The sequence below is a fragment of the Mizuhopecten yessoensis genome, unplaced genomic scaffold (genome assembly GCF_002113885.1).
Source record: "Mizuhopecten yessoensis strain PY_sf001 unplaced genomic scaffold, ASM211388v2 scaffold4373_2, whole genome shotgun sequence".
In the NCBI taxonomy this organism is placed as follows: Eukaryota; Metazoa; Mollusca; class Bivalvia; order Pectinida; family Pectinidae; genus Mizuhopecten; species Mizuhopecten yessoensis.
In genome coordinates, this window is record NW_018405514.1 from 164,372 (window position 1) to 176,290 (window position 11,919).

An 11,919-nucleotide genomic window follows, 5' to 3' on the forward strand; every position below is an offset into this window, starting at 1 on the left:
AGTTGAAAGTATTAAGTGAAAAATATATTTGTACTTCATCAAAAAATTGTACTTTAAACAATTCTCGTTGGAACGGGAATGGTCGTCGTCATGGATACTCAAACATCCGCTATCATGGACGACACAGGCAAAAAGTAGTAGGAAACGTCAACAAACATGTAGATGTGGATTTAGTGGCTATGCGTTTATAACAGCCACCAACGTTCGAGCGTTCTAATTATACGTGTTACTTGATAAACTATCATAATGTCGAGAGCAGCCGTTTCAAAATCACGGGCCGACAAAGGTGCCAAGCCCGGACCACCTGCACACACACCTGTGGTGGCACATGAAATCGTGCCTGGAAAATTTAATGACCAAGACTGGTACGATTCATCTATGAGACATGTTTCTGAGCATACATTATTACTTTTATAGCACACAAATTTTCCATTCATTTCTAATATTGTTGGATGAATTGTCATTGGTTTGTATTGTCATTCTTTATAGTTATTTATTATTTTAAAAAAGTAATTTGCACAGAGAAGTGCTGCTGTGAAATGTAGAATAGTATTATAGGTTATGAAACGTATCCCCATTTTCATACATTACTATGGGACATAGGGTAAGGACAATTACCGTTTGATACAATCATAGCTTAAATTCTCCTTTCCATGTAATATGTAATTATTACTTATACCAGCATTTCACTATATGTAATTAGGATGTCACTGAGAGTTTGCATCATGTGTCATTAATCAATATCTAAAATCTTACTTTATGGCAACAGCCAGTTAAATCCCATTGTAAAATATATGTGCCTCTGGTATATACTAGGAGTTCAGACATTTCTGTACTCGGTCATTTTTGGTACTAGTTATGTTTTGGTACTTTTTTAAATATCACTTTGATATTTTCTGCACTTGGACTGATGTTTAGACTTTTTACTTTTACTCACTTTTTGGTCTTGTGTGTTGCTGAGTTTATATTTGAAGATTCTTAACTAAAATGTACCAGAACTTCATAATCTGTGGTACCAAACTATACTGGGTACTGAAACCCCTTTTTTAAATTTGATTCAACAATTCATTTTTTCAGGACATTTATGGTGGAAAAAGATGGTTCTGAAGAATTCGTAGAGGATATTATTGATGAACTAGTGGATAATACTTTAGATGTTATATATGACAATTACATTGGACATCAGTTACTTCCTTTTACAGTCACAATGGCTAAGGATGCAATTTTACAAATAATTGAGGTAAGAATTATGGCATACACTCATTGACTAAATGAATCAAGGATGCATTTGAGAAAATGCTTTTAAAAAACATGCAATTTTAACCAGCTATAAACAATAAGATGTAAAACAAATACATGTACAAAATATACAGTTTTATTGCAAAATTATTTCTTCCGAGTGCATGCAACTTCTCAATAGGCATAATATCATTCCCATTTCAATGGTTTTGTAGTGGCAATTTTTATCCAGAGATGAAGGTGAGCAGGATGTAGAAACAGATCCAGGATGGATGCAAGATGAAGGTAATTAAAATTTCATACTTTTGTTTTAATTCTTTACTATATATAAATTAATAGCAGCTAGATCTATGAGAGGTGCCATTGTCAGTTAAGCAGTTCAAGCTTGTCATATACCTGGTACATCTGATCAGTAATTAATTAACCTGCATGTAGGAATTCAAAGTCGCAAATTGCAAATTATGTTTACTCATTGCTAGCTTTTGATTGTAAAAATATGAAATTTATAATATAGATACACATTTACTTGCAGATAAAATTAATTATCATTTCTGTTTGCATGGTAGAACCTGATCCTGCTGTAACAGACTGTTGGGCCCAGGGTTCTGTACCAAAAGCACTTGTTCCTGAAAGACCGATGACACCTGTTGAAGAGGAATTGGAAGAAAAAGTGGAAGAAACTGCAGTTATGTATGTATTTCATGTTTAAACTATTAACATAATTCATATGTGCTTGAAAAAAAATAATGATTTTGAACTTGGCAGAGCTATGATGGGTGACTTAAATATACACTTGGTTCATATATGATCATTTGTATGTTACAGAGAAGAGGAAGAGGAGAAGGTGGAGGAAGAGGAACCCCCAGAGCTGGCTGACAAAGTGTCTGATACAGAGGAGGGGGTGAATCAGGAGGAAGAACAAAAAGCCAAAGAAGAAGAAAAGGTTTGCCTATTGCTATTTTAGTTTATTTGCATGTCACATACATCTTGAACTACAGTCCATTTTATAAACCTTTTAAGAATACTAAATTGTGCACGGACACGAACACGTAACAGTATGACATTATGTAGCTTTTTATTAAGTTAGTGGAGTTGCATTGTATACATTATTACAGATCCAAGTTGAAGACGGTTTATCCTCTAAGAAATGACCTCTCTACAGTGGGCTATGCAGTCAAAAAACTCAGTAATCATAAAAAAAAAGTTTTATAATTGAAATGTTGAAGGACTTATTGGTCAGCTTATGATGTGATCCTTGTCCTGTAATACACATATAAAAGTTTGAAGTTCGAATGAAGTAAAAGTACCTACCAGAAGAATTTAAAGAACATTCAGTTTTTATGTCATTCATTTGAAAAAATTCTATAGAATCAGAAGAAGAGGACAAAATACAAACCATACACAGGAAGAGTAAAGGCAGGTAAAGGCTTAAACCAGATGACAGAGTCTTTGGAACAAACAGAAATGGCTATGATGTATGAAGAGTATGTGAAGTCACAGGAGTATGAAGCAGCAGATAAGGCCAGTGGACTCCTCAACATGCCAGTCTCATGTCACTCCATACTGAAGGTAAATGTGAAGGATGACCATTCCAAAGTATCTGGCAGATTATACTATAGTTATGATTATGGTACCAGATTATAATAACAAACACTAAAACAGTATTCCTGATTTCTTAGATACAAATATATTAAAACGAACCAATTAGATTTTCCTTGATTGTTATAAGATAAAAGACAAAGTCTGCTTAACATGGTTTAAAGAAATTTCTTTTCAGCAGATTGAATGTTCATGTGAGTGTCCCCTGATAGAAAAAGAGTTTCTAATGATGACTAGTAATATTTTGCTCACTATTCAATTAAGGTTATGTATGTGAAATTATATTTAGTTTGTACATAAAATGTTGTCCTGTCTGCAGGTTCAAGCTGGTCGCCCTCCAGGCAATAAAGATGTCATGTATGATGACATGGGCAATGTCCTTGCAGTCATCAAGCTGAATCCTGAAAAACTGCCATCTCACAGGTAAAACTTGTCATTACACAGACATCTCAGAGGCAAAACAATTTAGTCATTACACAGACATCTCACAGGTAAAACAAGTCATTACACAGACATATAACAGGTAAAACCTGTCATTACACAGACATCTCACAGGTAAAACTTGTCATTACACAGACATCTCACAGGCAAAACGATTAAGTCATTACACAGACATCTCACCGGTAAAACAATTAAGTTGTAACACGGACATCTCACAGGTAAAACTAGACATTACACAGGTTACTCACCAATAAAACAACTGGTAAGTCACTACACAGACATCTCACAGGTAAAACTAGTTATTACACAGACATATCACAGGTAAAACTAGTTATTACATAGACATCTCACAGGTAAAACAAGTTATTACACAGACATATCACTAGTAAAACTTGTGATATCTAACATACTTTGTTTATATTTTCCCCTGGTCACAATGACTGAAGTGCTATGTACTCACTGACCTTTTCACTGATCAGTAATTGTTCCTGTTCTTCAGAGTGAAGGTGAAGTATCAGGTGGTAGACCCTGCAGTGGAGGCCGCCCAGACTAGACTGGAGGCCATGAGGCACGGTCGCTACATGAGTAGGGCCATCCAGCGCCGAATCAAACGCAACAAAGTAGAGGAAATCAAGCCAGATGAAGGTAACTGTATTAGATAACTGGCAGGTGCCATATTGTAAAGAAAAGGATGTTGGATGAGTTTCCTTTTGATATGATACCTGTTATGAAAACAATTTAATAATGATTTCACTTTTGTGAGCATTGGCGAACTAAAGATGAAAAACATTTTCAAAATGTTCATAAATATTATATCATCAATGTAACTCATTTGAAATTCTTTTTTATCATATGACACTGGCATGAACCACCATTACCAGGAAAAGTCCATAATTACCAATCCAAAAACTGAGTCTTGCAGGCTTCCATTTTGACATCATGATATCGCTCTGTTGTTTCTATTACGACCTCACAACCGAAGTGAAGTTGTTGAGGCCTATCAGAATGTCATAGTGCAATTACACATCAAAAGTAATGTAATGGAATAACACAGTAGTCGTATGATAAAAAAAGGGACCTCCCTGCTCTCCCCTACATAAAAAGTAGAGGGTACAGGCTCGAATACAAAGTCATCACAGTATACGGAGGGAGTTTATTTTTCACTTCTCATGTTCTTCTTATAATTTTGAGATAGATGGAATAAATCATTTTTAAATGAGTGGAATTGCATTAGATTGTTAATATTGGGATGTCACACATTTACTCTCTTCCTTCGGGAATAAATACAAAATGGATGGGATTTGTTGATTTATACACTTATCAAGGTTCTCCATTGCTAGGTGGGAGGTTGGATGAGGGGTAAAACACTAACAATGTCAGTCCTGTACATTCAGTTTTACACCACTGTACACGAATATATTGTTGAAGGTTTTCTATGGGGTAAATCAGTTCTTATAGTGAATCAAATATTTTAATTGGCATATAATATGTACAGAGTAGTTCATTTAACACAACACATGACTTTCTGATCAGCGGGACTGGTTTCGTTTTGATTGTGATGTCATTGTAGATACATTTGTATGACATCATGATGTAAATGGCAGCCAGGGCTCAGTTTTTAAATTGGTAATCATTCTGCTTTGGAATAGAATCTGGTGGACATGCGATTATTGATTCACTTATTTTGTTTTTTTTCCATCTTACCACAAATACCATCTTGGTACAGGAAATCGGTACAGCGTGTGGAAATATGAAGATCTGCTTGCGATTGAAATGTGTCAAAACTCGATGAAAAGAAATTATGTTGCTGTATCCACACATCCGACCCACCGAGAGCCAAGCTACACTTCCATTCCCTGTGGTAGTCAGACTGTCCACCTCACATCAGCAGTGGACAGCATCCCACACGGTGCTGGTTTAAAGCTGGATAAGAATCTACAGGAGGAATGTCTGATACATGCATTAAACAGCCCTAGTGCTCCTGTACAAAACCACACAGGTGACAGTGATAGTTATAGCGTTCATGATCTTGTATCAATGATCACAGACCTTCAAGCTGATGTCAAAAGACTTCATACAAAGTTAGATGAAATGAGTAATGTACCAAATGAAAAGCCAGAAATGGTTGAGTGTGGTACTCAAACAAGTCAAGCCGAAACTAGTAAGGACCTCCTTTATAAGACTTATGCTCAAGTTGTGTCTCAGAGTTCTGTTGTAGTGAGACAAGGAACACAGAGCAACCATACATTTAAACCATCGACCAACATTCTCTCAGCCTCATCTCCATCACCATTATTTGTGACAAAGGAAGTCGCCTCACATTCAACCCCACGATTGACAAAAACTGAAAGTCCCCAGAAGGCAGTTGGAGATGAAAGAAGAAGCCAGTGTTGTACTCTACTTGTTGGATCATCCATCCTCAGACTGGTAGAGAGAAAGAGACTTCAACTTAACATGGACGTCAGGACATACCGCGGAGCCAGGATTAATACAATAAGGGAGAAACTGCAAACAATGACAAACTATCATCGCATAATCATTCATGTAGGTGGAGATGATGTCTCCAGTAACCATAGTGAACAAACCATACAGAACGACTATAATGAGCTAACATCTCACATTAAGTCCTCAAACCCCGAAATACAGATAGTTTATGTGGCCATAACCCCAAGAACAGACTGTGATGTTATTCCCACAAACAGGACTCTTCAGGAAATGTGCAATGAACGTCATACACTTTTCATTCCAAGCTACAGAGTGTTTGTGGACAAGGACAACTTTCAAAGAAATGGACTTTTTAGTAGAGATGGTATTCATCTGACTAAATATGGGACAGCAGTGTTTCTAAAAAACATTGATAGATGTTTATCTCCTGGCATACTGAGTACTAATGATTCAAACTCTTCCTATTGTGAGGCTGTTTCATAATTACTGATGTATGCTGTACGTGTGTGACAATAAAGAAAATAAAAACTCAGTTAAGATGGTCTTTTTATGAAGCATTTTGAAAATTGAATTCTATTTTTCTTTGCAATATCTTCCTTTCTATGGAATCTACATTTGTAGGCAAAAGATCAAAATTTCCCATTAGTAATCTGAAATAAGGAATATAGATAATACTACGACCTGTACATTTAGTGCACTTCATTATGAAATTAACATATTTCAACTTCTGTAAATGGTTTTTTTTTTAAATACACCTTGTAAAGCTACCAAATTAAATATAATTTGTGTATTCAAGTATCAAAATCACATAATCCATTTCTGTTGAGAATTCTGTTCCTATGGATACAGACAACTAGTATGCCTGGCCTTATATCCATGTGGTACATGACATATAACATATACAACAGATTAATCTAATTCTAACAATGATAATGAAAATAGCTCAGGCAAGTAAACAGGGTATGTGGCATTCAGTATTGTAAGCAGGTATCAGAAAACCAAGGTTGATAGCATTCAGTAATATCAGGTGGTAAGGCAAACCAAGGTTGGTAGCATTCAGTAATACTTATTGGTACAGGCAAACCAAGGTTCACAGCATTCAGAAATATCAGGTGGTAAAGGCAAACCAAGGTTCACAGCATTCAGTAATATTTAGTGGTACAGGCAAACCAAGGTTCACAGGACTCAGTAATATCAGGTGGTAAGGCAAACCAAGGTTCTCAGCATTCAGTAATATCAGGTGGTAAGGCAAACCAAGGTTCTCAGCATTCAGTAATATCAGGTGGTAAGGCAAACCAAGGTTCTCAGCATTCAGTAATATCAGGTTGTAAGGCAAACCAAGGTTGGTAGCATTCAGTAATATCAGGTGGTAAGGCAAACCAAGGTTGGTAGCATTCAGTAATATCAGGTGGTAAGGCAAACCAAGGTTGGTAGCATTCAGTAATATCAGGTGGTAAGGCAAACCAAGGTTCTCAGCATTCAGTAATATCAGGTGGTAAGGCAAACCAAGGTTCTCAGCATTCAGTAATATCAGGTGGTAAGGCAAACCAAGATTCAAAGCATTCAGTATTATCAGGTGGTAAGGCAAACCAAGGTTCACAGCATTCAGTAATATTAAGTGGTACAGGCAAACCAAGGTTCACAGCATTCAGTAATATTTAGTGGTACAGGCAAACCAGGGTTTGTGGCATAAGGATGGTTAGGAGAAACAAAACCAAGCTACATTTGGTGGCATTTAGTATGCATAAGAGATAAGAGATACAAGTAAGCCTAAGTTGGTGACATTCAATATGTTAGGATCACTGGCATGGTTAGGAGATACAAGTAAGTCTAAGTTGGTGACATTCAATATGGTAAGATCACTGGCATGGTTAGGAGATACAAGTAAGCCTAAGTTGGTGACATTCAATATGTTTGGGTTAACTGGCATGGTTAGGAGATACAAGTTAGCCTAAGTTGGTGACATTCAATATGTTAGGATCATTGGCATGGTTAGGAGATACAAGTAATCCTAAGTTGGTGACATTCAATATGTTTGGGTTAACGGGCATGGTTAGGAGATACAAGTTAGCCTAAGTTGGTGACATTCAATATGTTAGGATCACTGACATGGTTAGGAGATACAAGTAAGCCTAAGTTGATGGCATTCAATATGGTAGGATCACTGGCATGGTAAGGAGATACAAGTAAGCCTAAGTTGGGGACATTCAATATGTTAGGATCACTGGCATGGTTAGGATATACAAGTAAGCCTAAGTTGGTGACATTCAATATGATTCGATCACTGGCATGGTTAGGAGATACAAGTAAGCCTATGTTGGTGACATTCAATATGGTAGGATCACTGGCATGGTAAGGAGATACAAATAAGCCTAAGTTGGTGACATTCAATATGTTAGGGTCATTGGCATGGTTAGGAGATACAAGTAAGCCTAAGTTGATGGCATTCAATATGGTAGGATCACTGGCATGGTAAGGAGATACAAATAAGCCTAAGTTGGTGACATTCAATATGTTAGGGTCATTGGCATGGTTAGGAGATACAAGTAAGCCTAAGTTGGTGATATTCAATATGTTAGGATCACTGGCATGGTTAGGATATACAAGTAAGCCTAAGTTGGTGACATTCAATATGATTCGATCACTGGCATGGTTAGGAGATACAAGTAAGCCTAAGGTGGTGACATTCAATATGTTAGGATCATTGGCATGGTTAAGAGATACAAGTAAGCCTAAGTTGATGACATTCAATATGGTAGGATCACTGGCATGGTAAGGAGATACAAATAAGCCTAAGTTGGTGACATTCAATATGTTAGGATCATTGGCATGGTTAAGAGATACAAGTAAGCCTAAGTTGGTGACATTCAATATGATTCGATCACTGGCATGGTTAGGAGATACAAGTAAGCCTAAGGTGGTGACATTCAATATGTTAGGATCATTGGCATGGTTAAGAGATCCAAGTAAGCCTAAGTTGATGACATTCAATATGGTAGGATCACTGGCATGGTAAGGAGATACAAGTAAGCCTAAGTTGGTGACATTCAATATGGTAGGAACACTGGCATGGTTAGGAGATACAAGAGAAACTTTCACTTTATTTGAAAATTTCTGCTAATGCTATATACATTTTGTATTTCATTGAGCAAGCATAAACATTGATACTCCCAATAATTTCTTTATTGCTGAATTTCAGCACTTTTAAATGTTCCATATTTCTACAAATGTTTCCCAAACAAGTACCAAAGCCATCTTTTGTCTATATTCAGATAAAAAAATTGTCACCAACAGATTAGATTATCAAATATATTTTGTTTTCCAGAATTAGAGAATGGATTTCAAAAAGATAAGAAAACGCCACTGCCTCCTCCTCTTGTAAGTATATTAACATAGTCAATGTGACACACTTTCAGTTAATTAATAATTACCGGTATGTAATTTAAAATTAAATGATGTAAAGATGTAATTTTTATATTTTGTGAATTCTGTTGCAATTGGATGATTATCAAACTGAAACTTTTTTTCATATCTGATGTCATTATATTCACATTGTTCTGTGTTTTGTGACATCATTAGTGATAGTTAAAATATATGCAAACACAATAATCAGTCTTTTCATGTGGTTAAACTGTCACAAATGTTAACATTGCAGACTGAAACCATGGAGATATCACCGGGAGTCACAGTGCGTGAGGGTGGCCGAATAAGGAGGGGACCTGCTCGGGTGAGTCTCATGTTCAGTAGGTCAGACATCTATAGCCTTGGAGGATACTACATGTCTCATTTCATAATTTCATTATTAAGTAGATCTGCTGTCTCCTAGCAGGTCGCTGTCCTAGATTTGGTAATAACCAGAACAAGTATCCGTTGTGCTGTTTGTAATCTATGTGAAATAAAAGTAAAAGATGTGTGAATATTATGTAGTGCAGTGAAAAATATTGAACAGTTGGAGTAATTTTCATGTTTATTGATTTGCAGTATGTACGAAAGGTGGATAAATTTACCGAAAGCCAGCAGTCGTTACGGCCCGTGGCTACCCGGACTACAGCTCCAACCATGGATGTGGCAGACCTGTTAGATAGACAAACCCCAATTCTACGAGTGATGAGAGACTCACCACCACTACCACCCATAGTGCCCCACCCCCCAGCACAGTCCAGAATATCCACGTAATCTGGGGCCATACACTCAATGCATTCAAATAGGAATACAAAATTACTCTTTGTCAAATAGCATGTAAGACAATGCTGGCACTTTAAAGAGTATGTCTCTTAAGTTCCAAGAGACTTTACAGGAATATTGCGATAAGTCATTAAGATAAATTTCATATCTATTTTCATGAATATATAAATGTTCATACCTAGAATACATTTGTGGAAAAATGTGATATGTTTGTAAATAAAATACTTGTAAAATAAACTTGTATTCACAAAGTTAATTACATGTATATTGTACATAGCAAGTATTTTATACAGATTCTAGTACAACTACATATTATTATGTACAGTTACAATGTATAAATTAACTATATGTACTATATTTAATTTGCATGTATAAATTAACTATATGTACTATATTTAATTTGCAGACAATTCTTTACAAAATATGCATAGCTTATATGAACTTGTGATATTAAATTAATTTATTAAATCTAATTGAGTTGACATCAGTTATCTTTTGATATTTTTTTATTTCGGTTTATTTTGGTGTCCTGATTTGTTACCTATGAAGTACAGGATAGGTGAGCAAACTCTCCAGGTCACAGGTTAAAGGCCATTCTGGTTCACTTTTGGAAAACTTCTTTTACATCATGTTTTAATGAAAACTCTTTCCTTAACTCGATAAATTTTATTATCTTTTTGGTAGAGTATCATAATGATTTTATTTCATGTGTTTAATAAAAAGGACTGTTAGAGTACACAAAGATGTACATGTAGGTTGTACCATATCCAAACCAAACATGTGTTGCTAAATATTCTTGACTGATTCAATGATTCGTTTAGTCAATAAAACATATGATAAGATATAGTGTTGCTTTGTGTGTATGTCTTGAGTAGGCGTTGGACTAAATAAATGTTCTCATTGTCATATACAACATCCTCTAGTTTCATGTGTTGTGTTTGCAAGGATTTGACAGCTGACGTTTGATTGAAAATTCCATTTTGATCCTACACTAGCTACTGTCTGAATGTACAATACAACTGGTGACACCTGCCAGTATCATCCACAGTGAAATACAACAGTGAAATCAGCCAGAACAATACTACAGTGAAACCAGCCAGTACAATACTACAGTGAAACCTGTCAGTACAATACTACAGTAAAACCTGCCAGTATCATCCACAGTGAAATACAACAGTGAAACCAGCAAGAACAATACTACAGTGAAACCTGCCAGTACAATACTACAGTGAAACCAGCCAGTACAATACTACAGTGAAGCCTGTCAGTACAATACTACCGTGAAACCTGCCAGTACAATACTACAGTGAAACCTGTCGGTACAATACTACAGTAAAACCTGTCAGTACAATACTACAGTGAAGCCTGTCAGTACAATACTGCAGTAAAACCTGTCAGTACAATACTACAGTGAAACCTGTCAGTACAATACTACAGTAAAACCAGCCAGTACAATACTACCGTGAAACCTGTCAGTACAATACTACAGTAAAACCAGTCAGTACAATACTACAGAGAAGCCTGTCAGTACAATACTACAGTGAAGCCTGTCAGTACAATACTACAGTGAAGCTTGTCAGTACAATACTACAGTGAAACCTGTCAGTACAATACTACAGTGAAGCCTGTCAGTACATTACTACAGTGAAGCCTGTCAGTACAATACTACAGTAAAACCTGTCAGTACAATACTACAGTGAAACCTGACAGTACAATACTACAGTGAAACCTGTCAGTACAATACTACAGTGACGCCTGTCAGTACAATACTACAGTAAAACCTGTCGGTACAATACTACAGTGAAACCAGCCATTACAATACTACTGTGAAGCCTGTCAGTACAATTCTACAATGAAGCCTGTCAGTACAATACTACAGTGAAATCAGCCATTACAATACTACAGTGAAGCCTGTCAGTACAATTCTACAATGAAGCCTGTCAGTACAATACTACAGTGAAAGCTGTCAATACAATACTACAGTGAAGCCTGTCAGTACAATACTTCAGT

The 11,919-nt window shown here is 36.2% G+C and overlaps 1 protein-coding gene across 1 annotated transcript; it reads left to right on the top strand.

Moving 5' to 3' along the window:
- Positions 1 to 78: 78 nt before the first annotated feature.
- LOC110448888 (uncharacterized protein C2orf81 homolog) lies at positions 79 to 10,824 on the top strand. Its single transcript, XM_021495372.1, has 11 exons — positions 79 to 365; positions 1,078 to 1,240; positions 1,455 to 1,524; positions 1,806 to 1,929; positions 2,065 to 2,182; positions 2,608 to 2,808; positions 3,158 to 3,261; positions 3,779 to 3,924; positions 9,050 to 9,102; positions 9,380 to 9,451; positions 9,706 to 10,824. The coding sequence occupies exons 1-11, from the start codon at positions 247 to 249 to the stop codon at positions 9,898 to 9,900; spliced, it is 1,365 nt and encodes a 454-aa protein (XP_021351047.1). The 5' UTR covers positions 79 to 246; the 3' UTR covers positions 9,901 to 10,824.
- The last annotated feature ends 1,095 nt before the right edge of the window (positions 10,825 to 11,919 follow it).